The sequence below is a fragment of the Equus quagga genome, chromosome 8 (genome assembly GCF_021613505.1).
Source record: "Equus quagga isolate Etosha38 chromosome 8, UCLA_HA_Equagga_1.0, whole genome shotgun sequence".
NCBI lineage: Eukaryota > Metazoa > Chordata > Mammalia > Perissodactyla > Equidae > Equus > Equus quagga.
In genome coordinates this window covers 118,155,232-118,180,830 of record NC_060274.1, presented here as the reverse complement: position 1 = coordinate 118,180,830, position 25,599 = coordinate 118,155,232, and the positions used below count along the sequence as shown (strand labels likewise).

The 25,599-nt window shown below is 51.8% G+C and overlaps 1 protein-coding gene across 4 annotated transcripts; it reads right to left on the bottom strand.

Annotated features, from left to right (window-relative positions):
- Positions 1-234: 234 nt before the first annotated feature.
- Positions 235-18,171, bottom strand: ADCK2 (aarF domain containing kinase 2). Of its 4 annotated transcripts, XM_046670047.1 has the most exons (8): positions 16,585-18,129; positions 15,030-15,176; positions 12,092-12,220; positions 9,619-9,714; positions 6,916-7,167; positions 5,445-5,573; positions 4,544-4,597; positions 235-670 (listed from the first exon to the last, which is right to left on the bottom strand). In XM_046670047.1, exons 1-8 carry the CDS (start codon positions 17,515-17,517, stop codon positions 530-532), a joined length of 1,881 nt encoding a protein of 626 aa, XP_046526003.1. In that variant the 5' UTR covers positions 17,518-18,129; the 3' UTR covers positions 235-529. The 4 variants fall into 4 exon arrangements, with proteins under 4 accessions (XP_046526003.1, XP_046526004.1, XP_046526006.1 ...); XM_046670048.1 differs by lacking the exon at positions 4,544-4,597 and having other exon boundaries at positions 16,585-18,134; XM_046670046.1 differs by lacking the exons at positions 235-670; positions 4,544-4,597 and adding an exon at positions 4,692-5,278 and having other exon boundaries at positions 16,585-18,150.
- Positions 18,172-25,599: the final 7,428 nt, after the last annotated feature.

Below are 25,599 nucleotides of genomic sequence, written 5' to 3'. Positions count from 1 at the left end.
CCAGTGAACCCAGGGCCGCTGAAGCAGAGCATGTGAACTTAACCACTGCACCGCCAGGCCAGCCCCTATGTTCAACTATTTACCAATAGGGTAGATAATCAAAAACATTTGGAAGCCATGGGTCTACAGGATTCTGTGACATTTTCTAACCTAGATATCAGAGTCTGGGAATGACCAGCAGGACCCACCTGATCAGGGAGTGGAGAGGGTTAGGAAGAGAAGAGAAAAAACAAGAAAACAAAATAACGAAGTTTATTCGTCCTCCTCCACAGAACATTATCCCTGAATTACAGTCTCCCTGACACCAGGAGCAGCTTTGATGACTGAATGGATAGGACCCTTCCCTCGCTTTACTTCCTCAAATAACCCAAAGCTTTAAAAACAGATGCCTCAACCCGAACCAGAGTGAAAGGCACTGGTATGCCCTCCACGCATCCCAATTTTAACACATTCCAGCTGCCACGGGAGAGGCCACTGGGAGCGGCCTCCAGTCCTGAGACAGAGGCCCACGCCACCCACGCCGCTGCCATCAGCGGGAGGACGCTGGTCCTTTCAGAAGGAAGGGCTTTGCTGCCTCCAGGATGTCCAGTTTGGGGTCCAGCGACCGGCCAAGCCCCTCCAACACCATGATGGCAAACACAATTGAGGCAAAGTTGCTCTCAAGCTTTACCTGAAACAGAAAAACAGTGGTTCTTTCCGCAGCCCAATGATACAGAGAGTATCCTGGGTACCCATGTCACTGTCCCCTCGGCCTCTTGTACCTGCCCATGTGCTTTTTACTGTCTACCTGACATTCTTTTCCCTACCTCATCATTTCCCTGCATCTCATCGACTCACCAACCTCCTTCTACTAGAAATATGAAGGGAAAACCTGGGGGATGCGGTGTGTACTTTTCTAGGAGTGTATGTGTGTGTATGAATGACTTAAAAATAATTAAAATAGTTTCACAGATATATCAGAAACTATAAATCTAAATAAGGGTCATTCTTCAAAATCTACTGTAGCCTTTTCTAATAGACCCCACACAACTGGCTTTGCTCTTACATGGCAGCGCTTCTCCCCTTTGGAGCTGGGTTAAGAGTAATAGCACTTTACATTGATTACTCAGTTAATCCTCAAAAGTACTATCATTTTCCTTATTCTATAGATAAGGAAGCTGAGGCTCAGGGTGGTTAAGTCATTTGCTCAAGGCCGCTGGGTGAGGATGAGTAGAGCCAGGATTTGAACCTAGAAGAACAAGAATCTGTTCCCAAGGGGACAGAAGGTCAGGAAATGGAAGGTTGACTCACGGGGTAATAATCATTCTTAAAATGAAAGAGTATCTGTCTCTGTTAAGGCCTGGAGAGCCATCTGGAGGGTCAGACGGGCTGATCAGGAGAAAGCAGCAGGCTCCTGGGAGCAGCTCGGGCACTTGGAGCTGGGACTTGAGGGGGTGGACAGAGGACCCTGAGGCACCATGCTCTGTTCAGGGGTGAGGGTGGGGTCGGGGGTGGGGACCTAGGCTTCGATGTTATTGGGAATGCTTTCATTCTTAAGCTGAGTGGTGAGTTCTTCAGGTTTGTTGTATTCTTTCTACTTCTATTTTTCTGTCGAATGTTTTATTAAAAAATTAAGTGCCACCTGAATAGACATTTCTCCTAAGAAGATACACAAATGGCCAACAAGCATATGAAAAGATGCTGAACATCACTAATCCTTAGAGAAATGCAATCAAAATCACAATGAGATATCACCTCACACTCATTAAGATGACCATTATAAAAAAAGTAGAAAATACCAAGTGTTGGGGAGGATGTAGAGAATAGGAACCCTTGTATACAGCTGACATGAATGTAAAATGGCACGGCTGCTAAGGAAAACAGGATGGTGGTTCCTCAAGAACTTAAAAAAACACCCTAAGATCCAGCAATCCCACTTCTGGGTATATATATATATTCCAGAAGAAGTCAAAGCGGGACCTTGAAGAGAGATTTGCACACCTATTTTCACTGCAGCATGATTCACAATAGCCAAGAGATAGAAGGGGCCCAAATGGCCATGGATGGATGCGTATAGTGGAATATTATTCAGTCTTCAAAAAGAAGGCAATCCTGTCACAGGCTACAACATGGATGAACCTTGAGGACATTACATTGAGTGAAATAAGCCAGTCACAAAAGGACAAATACTGTATGATTCTACTTATACAGGATATCTGGATAGTCAAAATGATGGAAGCAGAAAGAAGAATGGGGGTTGCCAGGGACGGGGCAGAGGGAGAATTTGGGAGTTAACTTCAATGGGTTTAGAGTTTCAGTTTTGCAAGATGAGAAAGTTCTAGAAATCTGTGACACAACAAAGTGAATATAGTTGACACTGCTGAACTATGCACTTAGAGATGGTTGGGGGTAAATTTTATATAACTTTTTGCCACAATTAAAGTTTTTTAAACATTTTTTTAATCCTGGGCACGGACATGGCACCACTCGTCAAGCGGTGCTGAGGCGGCATCCCACATGCCACAACTAGAAGGACCCACAACTAAAAATAAAACAACTATGTACCAGGGGGCTTTGGGAGAAAAAGGAAAAATAAAATCTTTAAAAAAAAAAAATTAAGTGCCTGGTGAAGTGCTTAGAATACAACAGCTGTCCTAGGCCAGCTCTTCCATCCTGGGAATAACAATGACAACAGAAACTTCAAGGAGCTCTTAACCGTGTGTCCCACACTGTGTGTAAGGAAGGCTGTGTGCAGAGGAAGAACACAGGAGGCAGGAGAACAGACAGTGAGGACTGGGGGCTGCGTGGTCAGCCCACTGGCACGGGGTCCTGGCACTGCCACGGGGACCATGTGGCCGAGGGCAAGTTGCTTGGTCTTCTGGCATTGGTGCTTGCCTTGAGGAATGCTGGGATTAAAGTGGATAGTGATAGATGTTATGTAGCTAAATTAGGTACCACTGAGCACATAGAGAGCTCATGGCGCTTTGCTGTGATTACTATCGTCATGGCCTCAGGTGGCCCTCATAGTGGCCCTGTGGGCTTGGAGAGGCTCGCGCAGGTCACAGTGGGTGGGCAAAGGAGCTGGATGTGAGCCTCAGCCCCCTGCTCCACATCCTGTAAACTGAACTCCCAGGAGTGTCTGTTCATTCCGAGTTCTCCCTAAGACAACTTCCTAGCGATGACTAAAGCTTTCTCCAATCCTAAGGTGGTATTTAAATTGTTTTTAAAATAGAACTTGTCAAAAGTTTTGGAAAGCATCAAGTTTTTCACCAAAAACTAAAAACAAACAAAAATTCCAACAAATCTAACCCTAGGTCAGAGAGACAGACCTTGGCTCCACCAGGCACTGTGGGTGGGACCTGGGGAGTTACTTAACCTCTCTGTGCCCCCGTCTCCAGGTGAGGATAATACAATGGGGATCATACCGCCCATGGGACTGTCCTGAGATTTCAGTGAGAAACGGATGGAAAGCCCCCAGCACGGCAGCTCCCGGGGGAGTTGGCTTCCCAGGCATGCTAGCTGTCGCTGTGGTCAACACGTGTCCGCAGCATACTCAGTGAGTCCCTTAGTCTGTGTGTCTGTTTGTCCCAAGCACATGGCTACCATGGAGTGGTTTTGGAGCAGCAGAAGGAGCAGTGGACTGAGTGACCTGGGTCACATGTCAACTCCTGGCTCTGCCTCTGAAGCCTGACCCCACCCGATGAGCTGACTGCCGTGCCTCCACTGCACCTTCTGTAAGATGAAGGCACTGGACTAGACAGCTGTCTGACTCTTAATTCTATGTTATGATCCTTGCCAAATGGCTGCCTTCTCCGTGGGTGTCTCATTATCAGATTGCAGGACCTCAAGAGAAAAGACAGGAAAGGCCTTCGGACGAGAATCTTCCCTTCCCCACCGTCAATACAGTACCCCCCGGCTGGCAGCTGTACTTTGAAGAGTGGCCCAAGACCACACTCCATCACCAGGAGACAAAGCTGGGGCCACGGCCAAGGTGATACACTATGAGGCCACCTCCTTCCAAAGGACAGGGGGCAGGAGGCAGAGGCTAGGACAGCCCCACAGGGGCCTCTGAATGCACCGGGACAAGAGGCACCTCCCTTTGGGGCCCCCCAACCCCAGGACTTTACGCCATGCAGGAGAGAGCTGCCTGAGTCTGACACGTTAATACCAGGTGCCATTAATGTGAGCTGGGGAAGGAAAAGGCGGGAGTCAGACCTTTTCTACATTTGTTAATCCATTTTTCCATAGTTAAGAGTTCTGGTGGAGAATTCTGCACCAGCCGGCCAGAGGGTTTGTTCTTGTCACCCCTGATGTATCACTTTAAGTGGAGTCACAGATCCTTAGACAGCATAAAATGACAGAGACTAACAGTGTGACGAAGGAAAGACTCTGCTATTCCCATGTCAGGAGACAGAAACAGCACTCTTCATGCAAATGGAGTGGTGCGAAAATGAGATCTCCTGAAGGGGAGTACCTCTCACCACCCTGTGCCCACCACTGGCTCCCTGGAGACCCCACCTCCAGCCTCACCGGGCAGGAGGCTCAGCTCCACCTGGGGCCTCACCTTGTGAGTCATCAGTAACTTAAAGACATTGGAGAGAAGGCTGGAAACTTGAAGCTAGAAAACAGAAGAAAGCCGACTACAGGGTCTGCAGAGGGACCGCTTCTCTCCCTCCCAGGCCCCTGTCCCGCCCCCCTGTCCCACCACCCACACCCACACTCACCCCCTCTCTCACACACACACCCACACCAGCCAGCCAGCCAGGAGGAAAGGGATTTCCAATGAGCTCCAGAAAGGACTACGCTCACACAAGCCCGACTCGCCCCTTGAGACTGAGTTCCAAGACCCCTTCAGGAGGACAGGCCTAGAGGCCCGTCACCCCCCTCACTCCCAGCACACAGCCCACATCTGGACAAGTAAGGTCAGCAGAGCTGTGTGCCAGCTGCCTCTCCTCACTGCCAGTGGGTGCCTCCTTGTTCTGACTCACTCCTGCGAGTGTAGAACATGAACTTGGGGAAAAACCAGTCAAGTTTGTTAGAACTGTGTGTAAAATACAAAGTGGACACTGGTTCAGGCCTCAGTAAAGGTCATGAACATTAGGTATGTCCTTTGGCTGCTCAGGGGCCTCAGTCCTCCCTCCCTCCATGCTGGGCTGAGCTCCAGATGAAGCAGCAGAACAGCTACACCCCAGACAGGGAGGGGTTGTGGCATAGAAATGTCACTGCCCCAGCAGCCGCCCTGCAGAACCTGGTCAAGGAGCCACTGTTGAGAGCCAGGATTCAATGGGCCTCCTTGTACCTAGAAGATGTGGGCAGAGGAAGAGGTTTATTCTTTATCTGCCTTAAAACTCAAACCCTCGAGACCTCTCCCCATAAAGAAGTCTCCCTCAGACCTGGGGTTTGCTCTGTCCGAGGCGAGGGCAGTGCACACCCCAAGGCCCCTGCCCCTCGAGTGGCTTGCTCACCTTTTCCAGGGTGATGGTGTCCTTCCTGGCCTGGGTCACCAGCGTGGCCATCTCGGCCTTGAATCCCTCCACATCCCTGCACTCGCTGGCCCGCGCGTGATGCAGGATGAGCTCAGCCACTCTTTGGCCCTGGAAGATGCAAAAGAAAAGCAACTTGGGAGAGTTGGGAGGGTATAAAACTAGATGCTCTGCCCAGACTTCTTCATATCCTTGTTGCTTCCACCGTAATTTTTCTACCATCCTGCTTTTGGCCACCCATCCTTTTGTGATTCTCCCCCTCCAGAATACCTGGTAACCCACCACAGTCTTTCCAGGTCTCTCTTGGTCGGCGGACCCCCACCTGTGCTTAGCACAGTCAGGGTGAGGAGCTGTGCTCATCTCCTTCACCCCCGGGACCACACGGGGCACAGCGGCAGAGCCAGCGTCCTGCTGCTTGTGCTCCATGCGGCATGCTGACCAACTGGCCTGGCCCTAGAGCCACCAGAACCTGCTCTCCTCGTGGGCTCTCCTCCTGCCCAAGCAGAAGTCCCTCCTCACAGCTGACCGAGCCTCTGCGCTCCAGCCTTCTTGCTCCTCCTCTGCCCAGAAGGCCCTCTGACCAAGGCCACCGTGGTCTCCCCGAGCACCACCCCACCCTGTGGTCACTGCTGCTGCCTGTCACCTCCTGCAGCACCGCCCCAGGAGCCAGGCTCTTCCTTGGTGATTAAACTTCACCCAGGAGACACTTTCAAACTGGCTCGGGCTCAAGATTTTGGATTGCCCCCTCGGAAGCCTCTGAAGCAGGGACTCCCCTGAATTGCCTTTTTTTTTTTTTTTTTTTTTTTAAGCAGCTTGCTCTTTCCCAGAGTCTTTCTTGCTGGAGAATTCTGCACCAGCCGGCCAGAGGGTTTGTTCCTTGTCACCCCTGATGTATCACTTTAGATGGACTCAGCAGAGGCTTTACTGAATCTGTTTCTCTAAAAACTAATCCCCAACCACTGGAGCCCCTGGGAGTCTCGGGATGTGGGGTTAACAACCACTCACGCTCCCAGACACCAGAGATGCTGACGTGTCTTCCTGCACTTGAAGAACGAGTTCTCTCAACCCTCTGTCTCCCAGCAAAGGGCACAGACTGGGGACAGCTGCTATTCAGTCAAGAAGCCAGCCTTCCTAGTACCTGTAACTCTTGCTGAAGAAGAGAAACTACCAGCACCCCACAGCATTTGGGAAGGAGGCATTTCTTGCCCTCGTCACAAGCCGCTCAGACCTGACCTCAGACATGGGCACCAGCACTCTTACTAGAGACCCCTCAGGCGGCTTCATTTCCTCTCCTTCCCCTCACCCACCTCCCTCGCTCTGCTCTGCCCGTTCCCATCAGGAGCACCCTTGGCAAATGCAGACATCGACAAGAACGAGGAAAGCTGAGGAGCCCTGCAGTTCCCAAAAGCCTGAAAGATTTGGGCCCAGCTCCCGAGAGCCCAGCAGGTCTCACCTGCCCCAATGCCACGGCCATGAAAACCGCCCGGAAGTTCCTCAGGTCGGCAGCCTGCAGCTCGGCCACAATGCCAGCGTCCAGCAGCACCAGACGCAGCGGGCACGGCGCAGGCGTCATGGCCACCACCAGCGTGTCGCAGACATCCACCTGCTGCAGCCCTGCCTCTTGGCTCTTGGAAAGACCGTCGGCACCCTGGACCAGGATGTTCCCAGGGTGAAGGTCGGCGTGGACGAAGTTGTCCACAAATATCTGGAAAGAGATCAGCGATCTTCAAGGCCAAGTCAGCCCTCACCACCCCATCACCACAAAGCCATACGCGGGAAAAGCTTCCAGGGTGATGGTAAGTTCCCAGCGATTGATTACAATGGCAGAGAGGGGTGCGTTTTACAAAGCCACATTGCTTGATGTCATCAATTCAGAATTTGTACAGGGTCAGGCTAGCTTGACGTTTTCAAGAGAAAAGTAATTTTCAAGGTAAAGAGCATTAAAAAAAATTATAAGGGGGGCAGGCCTGGTGGCACAGTGGTTAAGTTCGCGCACTAAACTTCAGCACCCTGGGGTTCATGGGCCCAGATCCTGGGCGTGGACCTACACACCACTCATCAATCCATGCTATGGTGGTGTCCCACATACAAAATAGAGGAAGACTGGCACAGATGTTAGCTCAAGACTAATCTCCCTCACCAAAAAAAAAAAAAAAAAAAATACCAGGGAACATAAAAAATCAAAGACCAAACTGTTTCAAAAGACTTATTTTTACTCTATGATTTGAGCAATTAATATTAAAGTTAAAAAATAATTATCTACTTACTGTTTAAAGATTTTTCCCAAACCTCTCTGTTCTTAAAGTTCATGGAACTACCTTTCTTTAGAAACTTTCCATAAATCAGACTTCCCCTCCATTACCTCTGTCGGTCCACATAGTGAAATCTAACAGTGATACTGACAACCGCGTACTGGCACACAGAATGGGGGGGCGGGGCTGAGAGAAATGCCTTTGAACCTGCTAAGCAGGAAAGAAAGCCCCAGGGACTGTGAGGGAGGGGAAGTCAGGCGTGACTTTGTGGAACAGGAATCTGCCTGCTGTGAAGGGTCATTTCCATGGTCAGAGAAGCCACCAGCCATCCTTCTGTAAGGGGAAGGAGAGACCTGGAGGTAAGTGCAGACCAGCTGCAGGCGGAACGGCTCTCAGGGGACTCCTCTGGCTAACATAGAACCCCTCCTCCTCCTGGATGCAGGCCACACACCCAGGCCACAGAAGAGACCTTCCCAGTCCAGATTCTGGCTTTGCTGGAGGTTAAGGGAGGCTGCTACCCCGATGAAAGTCCAGGGAACTGGGGAAGCCAGGGCCTGTGCACCTGCAGGATGTGGTCACCAAAGGCTGGCTGATCCCTGACCCTGGGACCGAACCTCCTGGCCCCTTGCTGCCAGTTCAGCCCCTGGGCGTACACCCCCATCCTTGATCCCACGAGCTGGAAGACCCTCCTGATCTCCCCACTGCTGGGTGCTTAATGCTGCTTCTCCCCTGGCCACTCTCCACTGTGCCCTCCCCTCCAGCACATGGTGCCCCCAGAGCCCTGTTACTGGGGACAAAGTCCTCTCCCCACTGAGCTTCCACCACACTGACTTAGTGGGAACCTGGTTCTCCCAAGACAACCCGCTTCTCCGGGAGCCCCTCAGGTGGGGACTGCTGACTGTCACACCCACGGACCCTGGGGCTAGAGGTGGAGTTGGGGCCACTCAACCACTGTCACTTCTGTCACCCTGAGCCCTCGCCACAAGAGCATCTGGCTCACAGCCACCCCCATGCGTGGTATCAGCTTGCACCACACCACCATCCTGCTCTGAGCTCCTGTTCTCATCTCTGTCCCACTTTTGCCACCTGCCTCAGCCCTCACAGCCCACCTCGGTCACATCAGTTCTTTCCTCCCACTCTCTGACCACACAGCCAGTTCCCTCTTACCCCGATTCTTCACCCTCCAGACCTGGGCACTCATCCTCTCTTTCCAGCCTGGACCCGGCAAGCCATCCCGCAACCACTCTCTTCCGTGCCAACCACCAGGAAGACCTCAGACCCTAGAAAATCTCTTTGCAATCCCTAGACAATCTCAATCAATTTTGAAGGTGACACCTAGACTTCCTTCACATCCCAATTGAAAGGCAGCCACTTCCTAAATAGATCCCCGGGCTAGGATGGGCCCCTTCTGAGTGACACTTTGGTGTCTGTACTGACCCTCTATCTCCTTTACTTATTGTGGCCTGTCTTCCCACTGAATGGTAGCTCTGTGAACATTGTAATCGTGTCTGTTTTGCTCACTACTCTAAAGCCAGCTCTTAATTCAGTGCCTGGCACACAGCAGGTGCTCAGTAAGGACTTGCTGAACGAATGAATGAAGGGGCATTTCCCATGGCTGTTGTCTTTGGCTGTTTGTCTAAGCTGTAGGTAGCTTGGGCCGGGCCTGGGTCTCGCTCACCACTCTGCCCACAGCACCGGGCGCGTGACAAAGTGCATGCCACTGAGAAAGCATTTAACAGAAGCTCAGAAATGAATGGGCCTTTTGGTGGGCTCAGCTATTTCTAGAGCTCAACATGGCTGCCTGCTTGCTGCCCTCGACAGCCAAGCAGTGTCCCCACCATCTCCCCACATGCAATTTGACCACATGCTGGGCTTGAGCACCCTCTCCGAGCCCATGAGCTCACCATCTTCAGGAGCATGTTGATCCCCAGCCGTGCAATCTTCTTCTTCAAGTCACCAGGAATCCCTGCCTGCTGGTAACTGGACACAGGCACGCTCTCCTTTAAGAGGATCAGGAAGGACACAACCTTACTGGGACAGCCCTGCTCCTTATCCCCAAGTGACGCATCAGCGTTGCCTTCCCATCAATTGGGAAGTGACCCAAAGAGTTCTTCCTTTCTTAGAACTCTGTGAATCTGTCAGCTACATGTTGATTTTAACCTTCTTACATTTACCTTCAACACTTCTCAAAGGAAACAAGTCCTTTGGTTTATTAGGGAGGAAACCTGTTGGCTCTGCCACCCACAGGTAAGGGATGTTGTAATGTCATCGGAAAGGATGGGATCAGGCCCTGGGAGAGCTAGTTTCTGGTCAAGAATCAGCCAATAGGATGGTACTGGTACAAAAACAGGTGCACAGATCAACGGAACAGAATTGAAAGCCCAGAAATAAAACCACACATCTATGGACAGCTTATCTTTGACAAAGGAGCTGAGGGCATACAATGGAGAAAAGAAAGTCTTTTCAACAAATGGTGCTGGGAAAACTGGAAAGCCACATGTAGAAGAATGAAAATTGACCATTCTTTTTCACCATTCACCAAAATAAACTCAAAACGGATCAAAGACCTAAAGGTGAGACCTGAAACCATAAGGCTTCTGGAAGAAAACGTAGGCAGTACACTCTTTGACATCAGTATTAAAAGGATATTTTCGGATACCATGCCTTCTCAGAGAAGGGAAACAATAGAAAGAATAAACAAATGGGACTTCATCAGACTAAAGAGCTTCTTCAAGGCAAATGAAAACAGGATTGAAACAAAAAAACAACCCACTAACTGGGAAAAAATATTTGCAAGTCATATATCTGACAAAGGCTTAATATCCATAATATATAAAGAACTCTCACAACTCAACAACAAAAAATCAAACAACCCAATCAAAAACTGGGCTGGAGACATGAACAGACATTTCTCCAAAGAATATATACAGATGGCCAATAGGCACATGAAAAGATGCTCATCATCGCTGATCATCATGGAAATGCAAATCAAAACTACACTAAGATATCACCTTACACCCGTTAGAATGACAAAAATATCTAAAACTAATAGTAACAAATGTTGGAGAGGTTGTGGAGAAAAAGGAACCCTCGTACACTGCTGGTGGGAATGCAAACTGGTGCAGCCACTACGGAAAACAGTATGGAGATTCCTCAAAAATTAAAAATAGAACTACCATATGATCCAGCCATCCCACTACTGGGTATTTATCCAAAGAGCCTGAAGTCAGCAATCCCAAAAGTCCTATGCACCCCAATGTTCATTGCAGCATTATTTACAATAGCCAAGACATGGAAGCAACCTAAGTGCCCATCAACAGACGAATGGATAAAGAAGATGTGGTACATATATACAATGGAATACTACTCAGCTGCAAAACAGAACAAAATCATTCCATTTGCAATAACATGGATGAACCTTGAGGGAATTATGTTAAGTGAAATAAGCCAGCTAGAGAAGGATAATCTGTGCATGACTCCACTCATATGAGGAATTTAAAATTATGGACTAAGAACAGTTTAGTGGATACCAGGGGAAAGGTGGGGTGGGGGGTGGGCACAAAGGGTGAAGTGGTGCACCTACAACACGAATGACAAACATTAATGTACAACTGAAATTTCACAAGATTGTAACCTATCATTAACTCAATTTAAAAAAAAAAAAAAAGAATCAGCCAATAGGGACATGAATGAGCTCTGTGACCTTGAGCAGGAAAATAGAAAAGAAAAAGAAAGGGAAGAGAGAAGAAAGGGGAGCTAGTAAAAAAGCATTTCATATAAGTTAGTTAGTTAATTGTCATAGCAGCCCTTTGAGATAGATCTTGTTATCCCAAATTAACAAAAACAACAACTAAAGCCCAGAGAGTTTAAGTAACTTGTTCAAGGTCACACAGCTAGTAACATCAAGTCATTCACATCACTTTCCTGTATCTCATACTACCATCTTTTTATGAAGGAAGCGGGACCAGGAGACAGCTAGGCAATGACATGACACAAATACTTGTTGAGCACTTTCTCTGTGCAAACTGGGTGCTGAGGGCATTTTGCATTCAATGTGTCATTGACTCCTGGGACAACCCTATGAAGCAGGAATGGTTGCCCACAGTTACACTTGAGGAAACTGAAGTCACCCAGCTAATAAAGTGGCAGAGCAGATTTTCAAATCCAGAAAGTCTGAAGCCGTGTCCAGGGTCTCAGCCACCTGGCGATGCTCCCTCCCACCCTTGTGCCATATGCCAGTAAAGTCCTCTCCGTTTACACACAGTGATCACATGCTCTCTTGGCTTTTGTCTTTTCAGACTAAAGCTTTTGGATGGAGCATGTGGAGTGAGACGGTCTAGCTGTGAGTGAAAGGCACAGCAGGGGAAGCTCTCTTACTTCATATGTTTCCACCAAGACATCCCTGGTGACAAAGGGACGCAGAGGGGTGGGGAATCTGACAGAATTCACATTCAGGAAGTTGCACTGGAAGTGTTCTAGATTCCGAGCTTCATAACGTAGGTCGATCTACAGGGAAATGGAGAGAAAGGACAAGGGGGTAATCTGGGCACAGGGGGAGCAACATCTGAACCGCCAGACGGCTAGCAAGTCAGGGGGTTCACCTGCCCTCCCCACCTGCTCCTCCTGCATCACTCCCCAGGAAGCCCGGGCGCAGGCATCCTGGGACTAGTGGCCTCCCCGGAAGTCCCGAACCTCCACGTGAACTCCTCTGGGCTACAGACAGCAGACACCCTTGCAGGACTTGGCCTTCGCTGCTTCTCTACTTTTCCTTCTCGGCCCACCCCCTTCACCCCAGCCAAGGGAGCCCTTCCCCATCTCCGGGGGTTCAGCTTTGTTGCCTCTCCGGCAGCCCACTGCCCTCCGCTAGGCCGCCCTCCAGCCTGTCCTTCTATTAAGGTCCACCTCCCTCACAGGGCTGACTCTGCCCACCGCCCCACCACACTGACACCGCCCTCCCTAAACTCGGCAGGCCTTTCACTGCCAGACTCAAAGGCCCAATCCCATTTTTATCCTAATTAACTCTCTGCGCACCGGGTCCTGGTGCCCTTGATGACCGCGTTCCTCCTGAACAGCTCTTCACTCGGCACCTGCCTTCCCTGCCCAGTTCTCCCCCTGCCTGTCCCACCATTCCTCCTTGGTCTGGTCTCCCGGCCACTCCTCCTCAGTGTGCCCCACAGATGCTGATGCTCTCGCAGCTCCTGACCTTCGCCAGCTTTCGCGCTCCCTCTCCAGCCCCTCATGTCCTCAGCTAGCACCTCCTGATCACAGAACCTTGATCTCCCATCCAGACACCTCTATCAGACTCCAGGCTTACATTCAAGTACATCTGGACGTTGCCTCATGAAAGCCCAGAGACTCTTGAACTCAATGTCTAAACAGTATTTACTTTCACCCCCCATACGCCCAGTCACCTGAGTGTCACTGCAGGTTACTCCTTCTCTCTTACTCTCCACACCCATCAGTGACTCAGTGACATCAACTCTGCAGCCCTAACCACTCTCAGATGCATTCTGCTGCCACCCTAGTGCTAGTCCCAAGGTGACTTGCAACCAGTCACCTGAACCCAGAAAGAGGCATCTTAGGGGGGCTCCCTGACCCCCCATCTTCCCTCTCTCCAACCTGTTAGTGTCCCCCTTCTACCTGCAGGATGAAGTCTAAATTCTTTAGGATGACACCCAAGGTGGGTCATGGTTTGGCCCCTATTTCTCTCTCCAGGTTCATCAAGTGTGCCTCCACTTCCTGTACGGCCCCAACCTGTAGCTTCACCCCATCTGTATGGTGCTGAACATCCCAGCCCGCCTGATGCCTCCCCCTCTCCTTTGCCTTCCTTATTCTCTCGGATTGGAACGTTCTTTCCCCATCTGGTCCAACTTAAACACCACCCACCTTTCGAGACTCAGCTCAAGCCCAGGGAGCCTTGACCCTCACGATGGAATGACCACTTCCCCTCTGGAGCCCCAACTGAAGCTGTAGACTAACTCTAATCACACTCTATTTGCAAGGGGTTTCGGGTCTGCCCCCCCTGCCTACTGTGTATTCCTTATGGACAGGAGAATCTCACTGTTTTCTTAGTTCACCAGCTTCTAACAGAGTTCTTAATAAATGGTACATGAATCCATAATTGAATGAGGAGAGAAAGGCTCCCATACATGCACCCAGACTCTAAGGTTTCAAGCACGGGAAGGTGACAGGACTACTGACAGACTGACTGGGACACGAGAGACAGAGCTAACAGGAAGAACTGATTTTTGAGGCAAAATGGGGTGAGATATAGAGATTTGAGCTTCATGTGACGGGACCCCATGATGTCTACCAGACTTCTATAAGGGGAACTGAAGCTCAGCTGGGTAGAGAACTGACAGTAATTAATGCCGAGATGGTTGTTGGAATAGAAGATGCTTTCTCTGTTCTAATTTTCTTTTATTCCTGAAACTACACTACTCCATAGCACAAAGCAAAGCTTTCTAAACGTTAAAACACAATGGGACTTAAAACCTTAAACCCGAGGACACAAATGAAGACTTGGCACTCTGCTTCTGAGAGAGCGCCAGTGTCTGCACCATCAACAGGGAGCCAGTGCAGATGTAGATTTGGAGCCCCGACTGCCCCCAGAGTGTGTCTACCAAGTCTGGCTACTTAAACGAGTGTCCCTTAAACAGGGGTCCTGGACAGGGACGAGGTCCTTGTCTACTCACTAAGCCCTGGAAACAAAGCAGGACAAAGGCACAGTGTGTGACCTCGCTGATTACTCTCCTCACCCTGGAGTTCAGCGCCTGATTGTGGTGCAGATAATGCCCTAAGTCCCACCAGAATCATCTCCCTTTCCTCCCAGGCGCTAAGGAAGACCGTAGTTCCCAGGCATTCCTGCAGTTCTGCCAGGCCCGTGTGATTAAAGCTCTGACCTGGGGACCAGGAAGAAGTGAGGTTCCTCACTTCCAGGCCTGGCCACAAAATCTCTTACACGATCCTCCATTGTCTCTCTCCCCATTCCACACTGACCCTAGTTGACGCATGTGGAAGATGGCAGTGCCAAACTTGGGAGGAAAGTGGGTCCCTGAAGGACTGTGGAGTAGAGCTCCCTCTCTCTCCACAGTTCACCTGCATGCAACTTTGATGTAGGCAAGAAATAACCTTGTTGCATTAAGCCGCTGAGATTTGAGTGTTCTTTGTTCTATCAGCTAGCATTACCTCCCTAATACACTATACTAGCCATGACATACTGGGAAGTTACTCATTCATTCAGCATTTACTAAACAGCTGCTAACAGCAAGACCTATGTTAGATGCTATTTACAACTAAGGGAAGGAGAAGTCACCTGTTGAACCATGAGCTTCTCAAATTCCTCCACAATCTCAGGCAAGCTAAGCCACTTGATGCCTGGCAAAAGTGCAAGGGCTCGGCTGCCCATCTTCATCAGCAGCAGGTCCATCTGCACCTGCGAGAGTAAGCCAGGGTGCAACACCTGCCGGAAAGAGGAACAATGAGACAGAGAAAGGCCCAGGAAGGCAGGTTCACCCAGCCATGGCTAGGTCCCACCATCAGAGAAGAGCCAGGCCGGCTTCTCATCAGAGCAAAGGGAAGTGGTCCCAGCCCTCAGGATGCTGCTGCCTCCCTCACTCCCATGTGCCTTCCCTGAGGAGATGCTGAGGGCAGCTCCTCTGCATTGCACTTAGCTTTGCTGCGAAGAATAGCTGGGCTTCTCCTTCCATATACATTAAGTTTAGATCAGTGGCTTGCAGACATTAGCGTGCATAAATGAAACTGTGGACTGCCGGGCCTCCTCAAGACCTACTCTGGGAGTGGAGCTGGGAATCTGCATTTCACTGAGCAGGTAACTCTGAGTCAGGCAGCCCAAAGCCTGATAAATAAGAGTCACAGAACTCCAGCAGGGATGCACTGAAGTGGGATGGAAAGAGCTCTGGTTTCCAATTCCAGCCAGGCAACTCATTCCCTGTATGAAACTGGGCAAGCTAGTCAACCTCTCTCCACCTCATGTTCCACCTTTTAAAACATGCAGATAATAGGCCCGACCTCCACCTCAAATCCCTTTATGAATAGAGTGGGGCATAAATAAATAGAGATAAGGGAAACAAATGCCTACCTGAACTGTCTACTAAAGATTAAATAATGCATCTGACATGACTGGCATGTTTCCTGGTACACAGCAGGTCTCTACTCCTTTTGTCTTCCACAGAGTGGAGGAAACCGTCAGGGTATTTTGGCCCAGAGTTTCCCAAATGTGCCTGATCATGAGAATCATTTGCAGCATTGATGAAAAGTCAGGCCCAGCCTCCTCCCTTGGTAAGTATGATTCAGTAGGTCTGCAGTGAGGCGCCCTTAGGAGGTTTTTTTTCAGAGCGGGTAAATGCGAGGGTTGGGCTACCTGCTACTTGTGTCTGCCAGACCCCCTGGGGACATCCTGAATGGGGATGGAAGAGTGTGGAAACGAGAAATAATAAAGCCCAGGCAGGGGGGACTGGAAATGAAGAGAGAAAGAAGCCACTTTCTGTAAGAATGAATGCCACCGTCTTGGGCTCACCACAGCATGTCTAACCCAGTCTGGCTCTGATCACCCCTGACCCCGGCGTAGCAGGTCAGCTGGATGGTGATTCCTCCACCCACAAAGGCAGCAAATCCCAAACCCTCCTCATTTTCTTTTATCAGACTACTCATGCCACCACTCCCTCAAGCCAAGAAATAAAACAGCTCACACATCATAGGCACTCAGACAATGGTCAAGCTAATGGAAATCAATGAAAGGCAATGTGGAGTGATTTGCAAAGGGGGGGTTCCTGATCTGGGACAGCTCCATGGGGTCAGTAGGATTTTAAAGATGAGAAGGGCCCAGCTGAAGACAACAGAGCACTTACTTTCACTGCCACCGGGATGATGTGATCCGGCTCAAGCGGGTGGGCAGGCCCCGAAGACTGAGACACGACTGCCTTTGATCCAACCAGGTCAGCTTTAGGCAGGAGCAGCCTTTCTAGAAACGACTGGTCAGCAAGACTTCCTTGAGGCCTCCACCCCTTCCCCAGGTGTCCAAAGAGCTCTCTCAGCCCCCCGACTTCTCCAGCCTCGGAAGAAGGCTGCAGACTAGAGGCCGTGCCAAGTCTCTGGATGCTGTTAGTCTCCAAGAAGGCAGGATTGGCACGCGCCTTGTACACTTGGGCCACACAGCCTGAACCCACAGGTTCTTGATTCTCGAAGCAGAGGACCCGCCCCCAGTCCTCCCCAAACGCCCGCCGCAAGAAGTGTTCAGTGTGAGTCCAAGGGTGGGGGGTCACCCGGACGTGCAGCTTGGAGAACTGGGTACAGAAAGCCTCCGAGAAGAGATCTCGCCGGGTGCTGGCCCACTGGCCCAGTTTGATGTATGTTGGGCCTGAGGTCTCCGTGGCTTTCAGAAGCAGGCGGAGCCAGAGGCTGGAGACACTAGGAGCCAGGTAGGTGAGGGGGTAGAGTAGAAGGAGGGGGAAGAATTTCACCAGGAGAGCCCCTGCCCGAAGCCAGATGCGGAGGTGCAGAAGGAGGCCTCCCAGCCGCCCCTCCTGGGAGACTCTCTCCAGTGGCCCATTTTCAGCCAGGTCACTCCAGCTGGCCCTTCGCTGACAGAAGCTCTCAGGGCCCCCCTCACCAGTGTCCCCATAGGCTGAGATGAGCTTGGGCAAAGTGCCAAGCAGAAGCCAACAGAGTCTGGCATTGCGAGAGCACCCAGGGGGTCTTAGAAGGCAGAGTTCCTTTCTGAGCTCAAAACCCCTTAGGTGGGACAAGCAGACCCTGACAGACAAGCGCCAGGGGGTCACCATCCTCTCCCAGAGGTCCACGGCCTAGGCTGCCCGCTCTCAACTTGGCGCGCTCTGCTTTGGTGACCTGGGTTCTCCGGTTCGGATCCCCGGAGCGGACCTATGCACCGGTTTATCAAGCCATGCGGAGGCAGGCGTCCCACATTTAAAGTGGAAGAGGATTGGCTGCGGACGTTAGCTCAGGGCTAATCTTCCTCAAAAAAACAGTAGGGTGGCTGGGAGATGCGGCGACGCTCAGCCTCCGCCTGCGGCGCGCAGCCTAAACCCAGTGCGGCACCCAGTCCAGCCCTTGCAGGGCCGCTCCACCCGCCAGGCCGCAGGAGAGGCCGGCCCATCCGCCCCGGCTCCACACCCCGCTCCTTCCGGGGGCCCGAGCCCCAACCCGGCTGCCCTGGGGGAGCTTTCAGAACCGAGCTGACTGTGAGAGCGCGAGCGGCCAAGCCAGACGCGACGCCAGGCCCGGGCCGAGGACGCGACCTGCGCGAGGTGGCCGCGCGGGCGGAGACAGAGCCGGGCGGCCGCAGGGTCACCGCACAGCCGGGCAGGCGCGAGATCCCCCAGGGGCCGGGCCCTGTCCAGGGCCGAGCGCGGAGGGGCTGGGCTGGGGCGGGGGTCGGGGTGCCGAGGGGCTGGGGAGCGCAGGAGAGGGAGGAAGGGGGGCAAGGGGTTGAGAGCTGGGGCGGAGGATGGGGACAGGGCGGACGGCCGAGGTCCCGGGCACCGAGTCCTTGGGTGGGGAGGAGTTGGGGCGGGAAGGGGGGGGAGGGGTGCGTGCAGAGGGCCCGGCTACGGAGAACCAAGAGCCGGGGTGCGGAGAGCCTGGGACGGGGTCCGGAGGGCCGAGGATTGGGGTGCGGAGAGCCCGGGAGGGGGTGCGGAGGGCCGAGGAGGGGGCGCGGAAAGCCGGGGAGGGGGTGTGGAGGGCCGAGGATCGGGGTGCGGAGAGCCGAGGAGGGGGTGTGGAGGGCCGAGGATCGGGGTGCGGAGAGCCGGGGAGAGGGTGCGGAGGGCAGGGGTTCTAGCGGCCGAAGATCCGGGCGCCGAGAGCGCGCGGCCCGCGTCTTCCGGGAGCGCCGCGCCCGAGTGCGCGGGGCCGGCCCCTTAAAGCGGACGCAGCGCGGACGGCGCCGAGGCTCACCGAGCTCTCGGGTCCTGGGCCCCGAAAGTAGGTTTAGCACAAAGCGCAAGCGCGCCCTCCACGCCGCCTTCCTCTGTCTCTCCACGGACATCTTTGGCTTTCCTTACAAAGATGCAGAAACGCGCCGTGAGCTGGAAGGCGGTCTGAACACAGGTCGGGTTTTCAGCTGAGCGAGATGCGGGGGGGGGGGGGGGGGGGGGGGGTGGGGGGGGGGGGGGGGGGGGAGGGCGGGGCGGGGGGGGGGGGGGGGGGGGGGGTGTCCGTGGATGGACGGGCCGGAAACCCAGGCTGCAGTGATTTGGGGAACGTGTTTGGACTTTGGGGACTGGCTCCTGAAAGGCTATGTTCATTCATTCAGCTAGCACTTACTGAGCGCAACAAGTATTTCTTAAGCCGAATCTAAGATTTATCGAGGCTCAGTAATAAGTATTGAGGTGGGTATCATGCTGGGCCCTGGGGACGTGGAGACACACATCCTGCCCTTACAGGCTGATCACTTGTGAGGGAGAGACATGGAACACAACGTGTAATTTCAAAGTGTAGCAAGAACCATGAAAGAAATGGAGTCGGGAGAAGCGACGGGGTGGCGGGAGGCCTTGTGGGCGGGAGGGCGTGGAAGGAGTTTGGTGTGAGGTTTTTTGGGGGGGGGGGGGGGGGGGTTGTTTGCTTGTTTTAACCGTGAAGAACTAATGGAAGGTCAGATGGCTCTAGGGAGCAAGGAGGGGAGAAATGGAACTTGGAAATCAGCCAACGCAACCAGGGCAACCCAGTGGCCTTCTGCTCTGCTCTTTCGGGTTTATGAGGCTGCCTGCCCTGGGGAACCACAGCCACCTCTACATACGCAACCGCATGTCTCCATGTGGGTGAGAGGCTTCCATGGAAGTCTGCCCAGGGATGGGTCTGTGGGCCTCACAAGTGGAAGGGGCCCAGGGGAGAGAGAAACAGGGACACAATCCATGCCTCTGGTTCCTGCTACCGGAATTGTGACAGCCACTCAGCAGCGCTAAGGAGTGCCTGAAAACGTGGGGACCTGGGCTGCAGATACAGAAAGGAATGGGGAGTGGCCAACAGCTAGTCCTACTTGTTAACTAATAATCCATTTCCACAAAATGCTGTAGACCCCTTTGCGGTTCCCAAGACACAAGTCATACCCACCACTCAAATATGGCCCACCGTTAATTAACTCCTTCCCAACTTCCTCCTGATTTATTTACCCACTCTGTCCCAAAGTGGGTAGAATATTCTTGTATACCTCTGATTCACCAAAGAGCTTACTAAACACTTAATTTGAAACCAGAGGCCCTGGGTTCTAACCATCTAGTTAGAAGATAACAATGTGACCTCAGGCAAATCTCTCTGGGCCTGTTTCTCCTTGTGTGAAGAGAGTCTGACTAAAGCTGTACAAATCCTCTCCACTTACATTTATGATTCTGGCAATTAGTATCTCTAACAGTAGTTAAGAGCAATGTTGCAGAGCTAAATAAGCCTGGCTTCAACTCCCGGCTCTTTGTAACCTCTATAACCTTGGGGACAAGTTACCTCACCTCTCGGAGCCTCCATTCCTCGCTTGTCAAGTGGAGGTAAGAATAGTACCTGCCTCTCAAGGCTGTTGAAAGCAGTAAGCCAGAAACTGTATGTGAAAGTTTAGCAAATATTGTCATTGATGTTATCTAAATAAATAAAAGATGTTCTGTTTCTCTTTACTACTTCATATGACAGACATATTTTCACAGATTTGGAGGATACGTTGTGGAAGGTCTGACTTCAAATAGGTCTTTGTGGCGTTCTGGAAATTCACCTGAACTGTGGCTCTCAAACTTTCGCATGCATCAGAATCACTCCATCCCCGGTCTCTGATTCTGGAGGTCTGGGGTGGGGCCTGAGAATTGGCATTTCTAACACGTTCCCACATGCTGCTGATGCTGCTGGTCCTGGGAATACAGTTTGAGAACCATTGACCTTGTGGTGGTGGTAGTGGTGGTCATGGTGATGGTGTTGGAGGTGGTGGTGGTGCTGAAGGTGATGGTATTGGTGGTGGTGGTAGAGGTGGTGGTGGTGATGGAGGTGGAGTTGGTGGTGAAGGTACAGCACCTCAGGGAGTTATAGTCACCCAAGCAGGTGAAGTTGAGGGTTTCTTGGGGCCCATGTGAATGTCACTTAGGAAAATGACATCATAAATATTAAGGCTCCATGGACAGCAAAATCAAACATATATCAAATACAAACCCTATATCAAAATTTGTAAGGGCAACCTTTAAAACTTAGAGATGTTGATTTGCAGTCAAGCTGCTTCTCACATGGGTAACTTTATGTAATGTTTCAGGATTAGTCACAGCAGGAATGTATTTGGAATGATTAATGAATAAAGAGACTGAATATGCAAAGAGACACTGGCCAGACCACGTATGACAGTAGAACTCTGACCCACAGCCTCTGCAGCAAGCGGCCCAAAACAGTCAGGACTTGGTCAATGACTGCCGGCTAGTCTAATTTTCACCCCCGCTTCCAACTCAGGACCAACCAGAGAAAGCCAAATATCCCCTCCAAACCAATCACACAAGATGCCCCAGCCTCCAGCTGCCCGGTGCCAGCAACTTCCAATTAGGGCACACCTGAAGCCTTTTTCTTTTTTCTGTATAAACCTTTCCCACTGGCATTTGAGTCTCCACTTGTATTTGGGTCCCTGCCAAATGCAAGTGATGGTGGCTGAATTCCTTGCTATAGAAAGCTCTGCATAAATAGCCTTTGTTCTCATTTGGGTGGTCTTCGTTTTTTTCCAGAGAATCTTCTCCGCAGCATAAGCCAGCTAACTATTAATAGTTTCCAGTTCTTGGAAGTATTCCTGCTGGTGCTGTTAACTCTAGTACCACTAGGTGGCACTGTTCACTTGTGAAGTACAACGAAGGTGTCTTCTAGGTTCCCAGACCCTCTGGGAGGGAATGGGTGGGCAGGAAAGAGAGATGCAAAGGCCCACCTGGCTGTGCTTATCTTTTCACAAGATCCAAAGGACTGAGGTCGGCATCTCCAGTCTAACATTGTTACATAGCAGATAGGATGCAGGGCAAGTATGTGTTCAAGACCCTGGGGAGGGCGGTGGGAATGGGGATTGACTGGGTCCAGGGTTCTCACCCTCTACTCTTTGGACATTTGGGGCAGGATAATTCTTTGCTGCCTGTGAGGGGGGTGGGCTAGGGGAGAGGAAGCTGTCCTGTGCATTGTAGGATGTTTAGCAGCATCTCTGGCCTCTGTCTGCTCAATGTCAGAAACACCCCCTTTCCCAATTGTGACTTTAAAATATGTCTTCAGACATGGCCATATGTCTCCTGAAGGGCAAAGTTGTCCCTAAGTGAGAACCACAGGGCTCAGCTCCTTTTGGAGGACAGTTGTCTGCTGAGACCCTTTCAGCAGCCCTCTCCCCACCCCCACACTCATTTTCTTCAGAGCAGAATACAGGGGAAGGGAAACCCCTGCACTTGCCTGCCCCACCTCCCCTTCTTCGTCCCCTTGAGCAGGCTCTGCACCAGCGTCTCTCCAGCGGGGACCTGAGCCGCCTCCCCCAAAGACATCTGGGTGCTCACACACACGACCGCAGATTCCTGGGCCCCAGCCCAGCCCCCCGCCTTAGGGTCCCTGTGGGGAAGATTAGAATCTACTCCCCTCCCCCGCCCCAAGCCAAGGGGATTATCAGACAAAAAGTTCAAGAAGCCCTGACCCGGGCGGCCCCGTGGATGAGTGGTTAAGTTCATACACTCCGCTTCGGTGGCCCAGGGTTTCACTGTTCAGATCCTGGGCACGGACATGGCACCGCTCATCAGGCCGTGCTGAGGCGGCGTCCCACATAGCACAACCAGAGGAACCTACAACTAGAATATGCAACTAGGTACGGGGGGCTTTGGGGAGAAGAAGAAGAAAAGAAGACTGGCAACAGATGTTAGCTCAGGTGCCAAACTTTAAAAAGCAAAACAAAACTGAGTATACTAATGTAAGTGCCCATGTAACTTATACAGTGGATGTGTGACTGGTAGATGGCATCATAACACATCTTTAAAAAAAAAAAAAAAGAAGTCATGACCCCACCCCCAGTGTACTTGGTACACCTGGCCTGCAGTTAGCTCCTAAAAGAGTTGGACCCTGGCATGAAAATTCTGGCTCTGGGTCACCCACGTACATCTACTCCCCAAGCCTGTAGAGCAGAAAATATCAGAAATAATACTGGAGGGGCTGGCCCCATGGCTGAGTGGTTAAGTTCACACACTCTGCTTTGGTGGCCCAGGGTTCACTAGTTCGGATCCTGGGTGCAGACTTACACACCACTCATCAAACCATGCTGTGGCGGCGTCCACATAGAAGAACCAGAATGACCTACAACTAGGATATACAACTATGTACTGGGGCTGTGGGGAGAAAGAAAAAAAAGAGGAAGATCGGCAACAGATGTTAGCTCAGGGCCAGTCTTCCTTACCAAAAAGTAAAGAAAGAAAGAATACTGGAAAAAGACACTAAGGGAGGAGGCTGTCATGGGCATGCCTGCCTCTGTCCCCGTTTGCTGCAATGATTTCCACGTCCCTTCCTTGTGTAGGCCTGCTCGCTGCCTTCTCTTTCTCTTTTTTTCTCTTTAGTTGAGTTGTCTCCATTACTTCTTCTCGTGCAAATTTCTCCTCCTTTGTTCCCACCTTCTGGTTTTCTAGACAGGTTGCTCGGCACAACCCAGGTGGCCTGGGCAGGGCCCCTCCCTCCTTCTGCCGAGGGGCTTGGCTATGCCCATCTGTAAGGCCCCTTCTGGTTCTGCTCTGCTCTGCCCCACATGCTGTGTGCACCTCTGCTGCTGCGGGTCCTTTAACCTCTCTGTTCTAAAGCTGGGCAGATGAGAACAGCAGCTCCTGACCTGGTCCTGGCAGCAAAGCAGTGAAGGGGTTGGCCTGGGGTCAGGCTGCTGGGCTCATCCCAGCTCTGCCACTCACCCACAAGAGGTGGTGGCCTTGGGCAAGGCACCCACCTCTTTTGGGTTGTTTCTTCTGTGGTGAAAGAAGCTAAAATTAGCACTATGTCCTAGGTAGTCTCTGCAAAAGCCTCGACACTCCCTGGCGCACACAGGGAGAGGCAGAATGAACATGAGGACGGGCAGCTGCTTTGGTGCTTTTTCTGCCGACCTGAGGAGGCTGGGAGCTGGGAGGGAGCTGAGAGCCATCTGGCCCATCTCCCCAGGGACCTGAGACCCACGAAGGGGAGTTTCCCTGCCCAAGGTCACACTGCTCTCTAGGGCAGTCAGAAGTCACCTGCTTGCGTTTGGCCAATATTTGGATTTTTATTGGATTTGATCTGGGCGATATAGGAAGTGGATCAGATATTAAAGCCTTTCAGAAAAATGTCCCCCAACCAAGGTGTGGCCTCTGAGGGGCAGCGCAGGGATTGACAGCCGTTCGGAGGTCTAAAGGCCAGGATAGGGTGGGGGGTGGCTTTTAGCAGGAGACGGGCACAAGCTGGCAGGCCTTACGTCCCTGGGTGCAGTGCCCAGCCCATAACATGTGACAAAAATGTTTGATGAGGATGCTTACCTTCACACTCAGGTGTGAGGAGATTGTCTAGCTGGCCAGAAAACAGTCAGGGAAGACTCGGAGAAACGAGGGGCGGGGGCCTTGCGTCCTCGGCACGGTTCAGAGCTGGTCCGACTGTCCTGTTGTGTCTGGAATCACAGTGAACGAGAAGAGCTAGAACTGCTAAACACAGAAATTCACACCCCAAAAAAGCATCTCAATCATCACACTCTTGTTCCTTTCCTTAATGTCCAGCTGGGTCTCCCAGAAGGAGCAGAAAAGAATATAAGGGTAGGGGGTGTTTGGCATTGCAGGCTTAATGCTTGAGACTTGGCCTAACGGTGAAACACGCGGAATATCTTTGTTCTCTGCTGCTTACTGTGTCATAAACACTCCAATCGTTGTAAAGTCGTGAACACTTTAATTCTTTCTGAAAAAAAAATGACCCTCCAAAGTAAGCTAGGGGCATAGAAGTGAAACAGATGGTTCTTAGGCAAAGATTGTATGTTATTGTGGTATTTGCCAATTCAGTGATTCTTTGAGATTTCCAGTAGTCCCCTGACAAATTTCAGTGGTTTGTGGTGATAAACAAATGCCACTTACTCCACAGCAGCCCCTAGTGGCCCCCTACGGCTGCCCATCTTCCAGTCCCAGCACAGGAGAAGGCAGGACAGCTCCCGGAGAGTCCCAGCAAGAGAGAGAGAGAGAGAGAGAACAAAGCCATCTCAGCTACAGTCAGGCCTTCACAGCCAGGGGAGGATGAAGGAGCCCCCGGCCCCCCAGTCCGGGTTCTGCTCACCCCTTGCCCAGGTGGCCTCGGCTCCCCCACTTCCCCTCCTATCCCACACCTCCTGGCTGACATTTGACTGGGACCAAGGACAAACCAAGCCTGAGGGTGAGGTTTGGGTGGGATGCTTGGCTTGGTTTTGTTTCCTCAGAGGGGGACAGGAGGGGCTTGTGGCGGGACGGGAAGGAACTCGCATCCAGCTGTCTCCAGGCAGGGGAGAATGGGCCAAGGATGGGGTAGCGATGGAGGGAGCCGGCGGGAGGGAGTCGGCCTCCTGAGGAGGACGGGAGTGGGATGCCTGCTGAAGACTGCTCAGAGCCTGTGGCTAGCCCAGATGGCAATGCGGGCTCAGCTCCCGGTCAAGGGATGAGGAGGGTCTTCGCCAAAGGCATGTCAAGGTGAGGCTGTGGACTTTACCCTGCCCCTAAAATAAGTTCCTGCCTTGCTCTGCCTCATCCAAATGTCACAGACATTGGGCATATGATTCCTCTCCCCATGCCAGCTTTCTAGATAAAATAACAAAAATAACCAAACCTCTCATCTGTCACCTTCTGTGTGTATACCTTCCAACTAGCCCTGGCAGGCAGGTGGCAATGAGATAAAGGTGAGTTCCTGCCAGTCGGGGG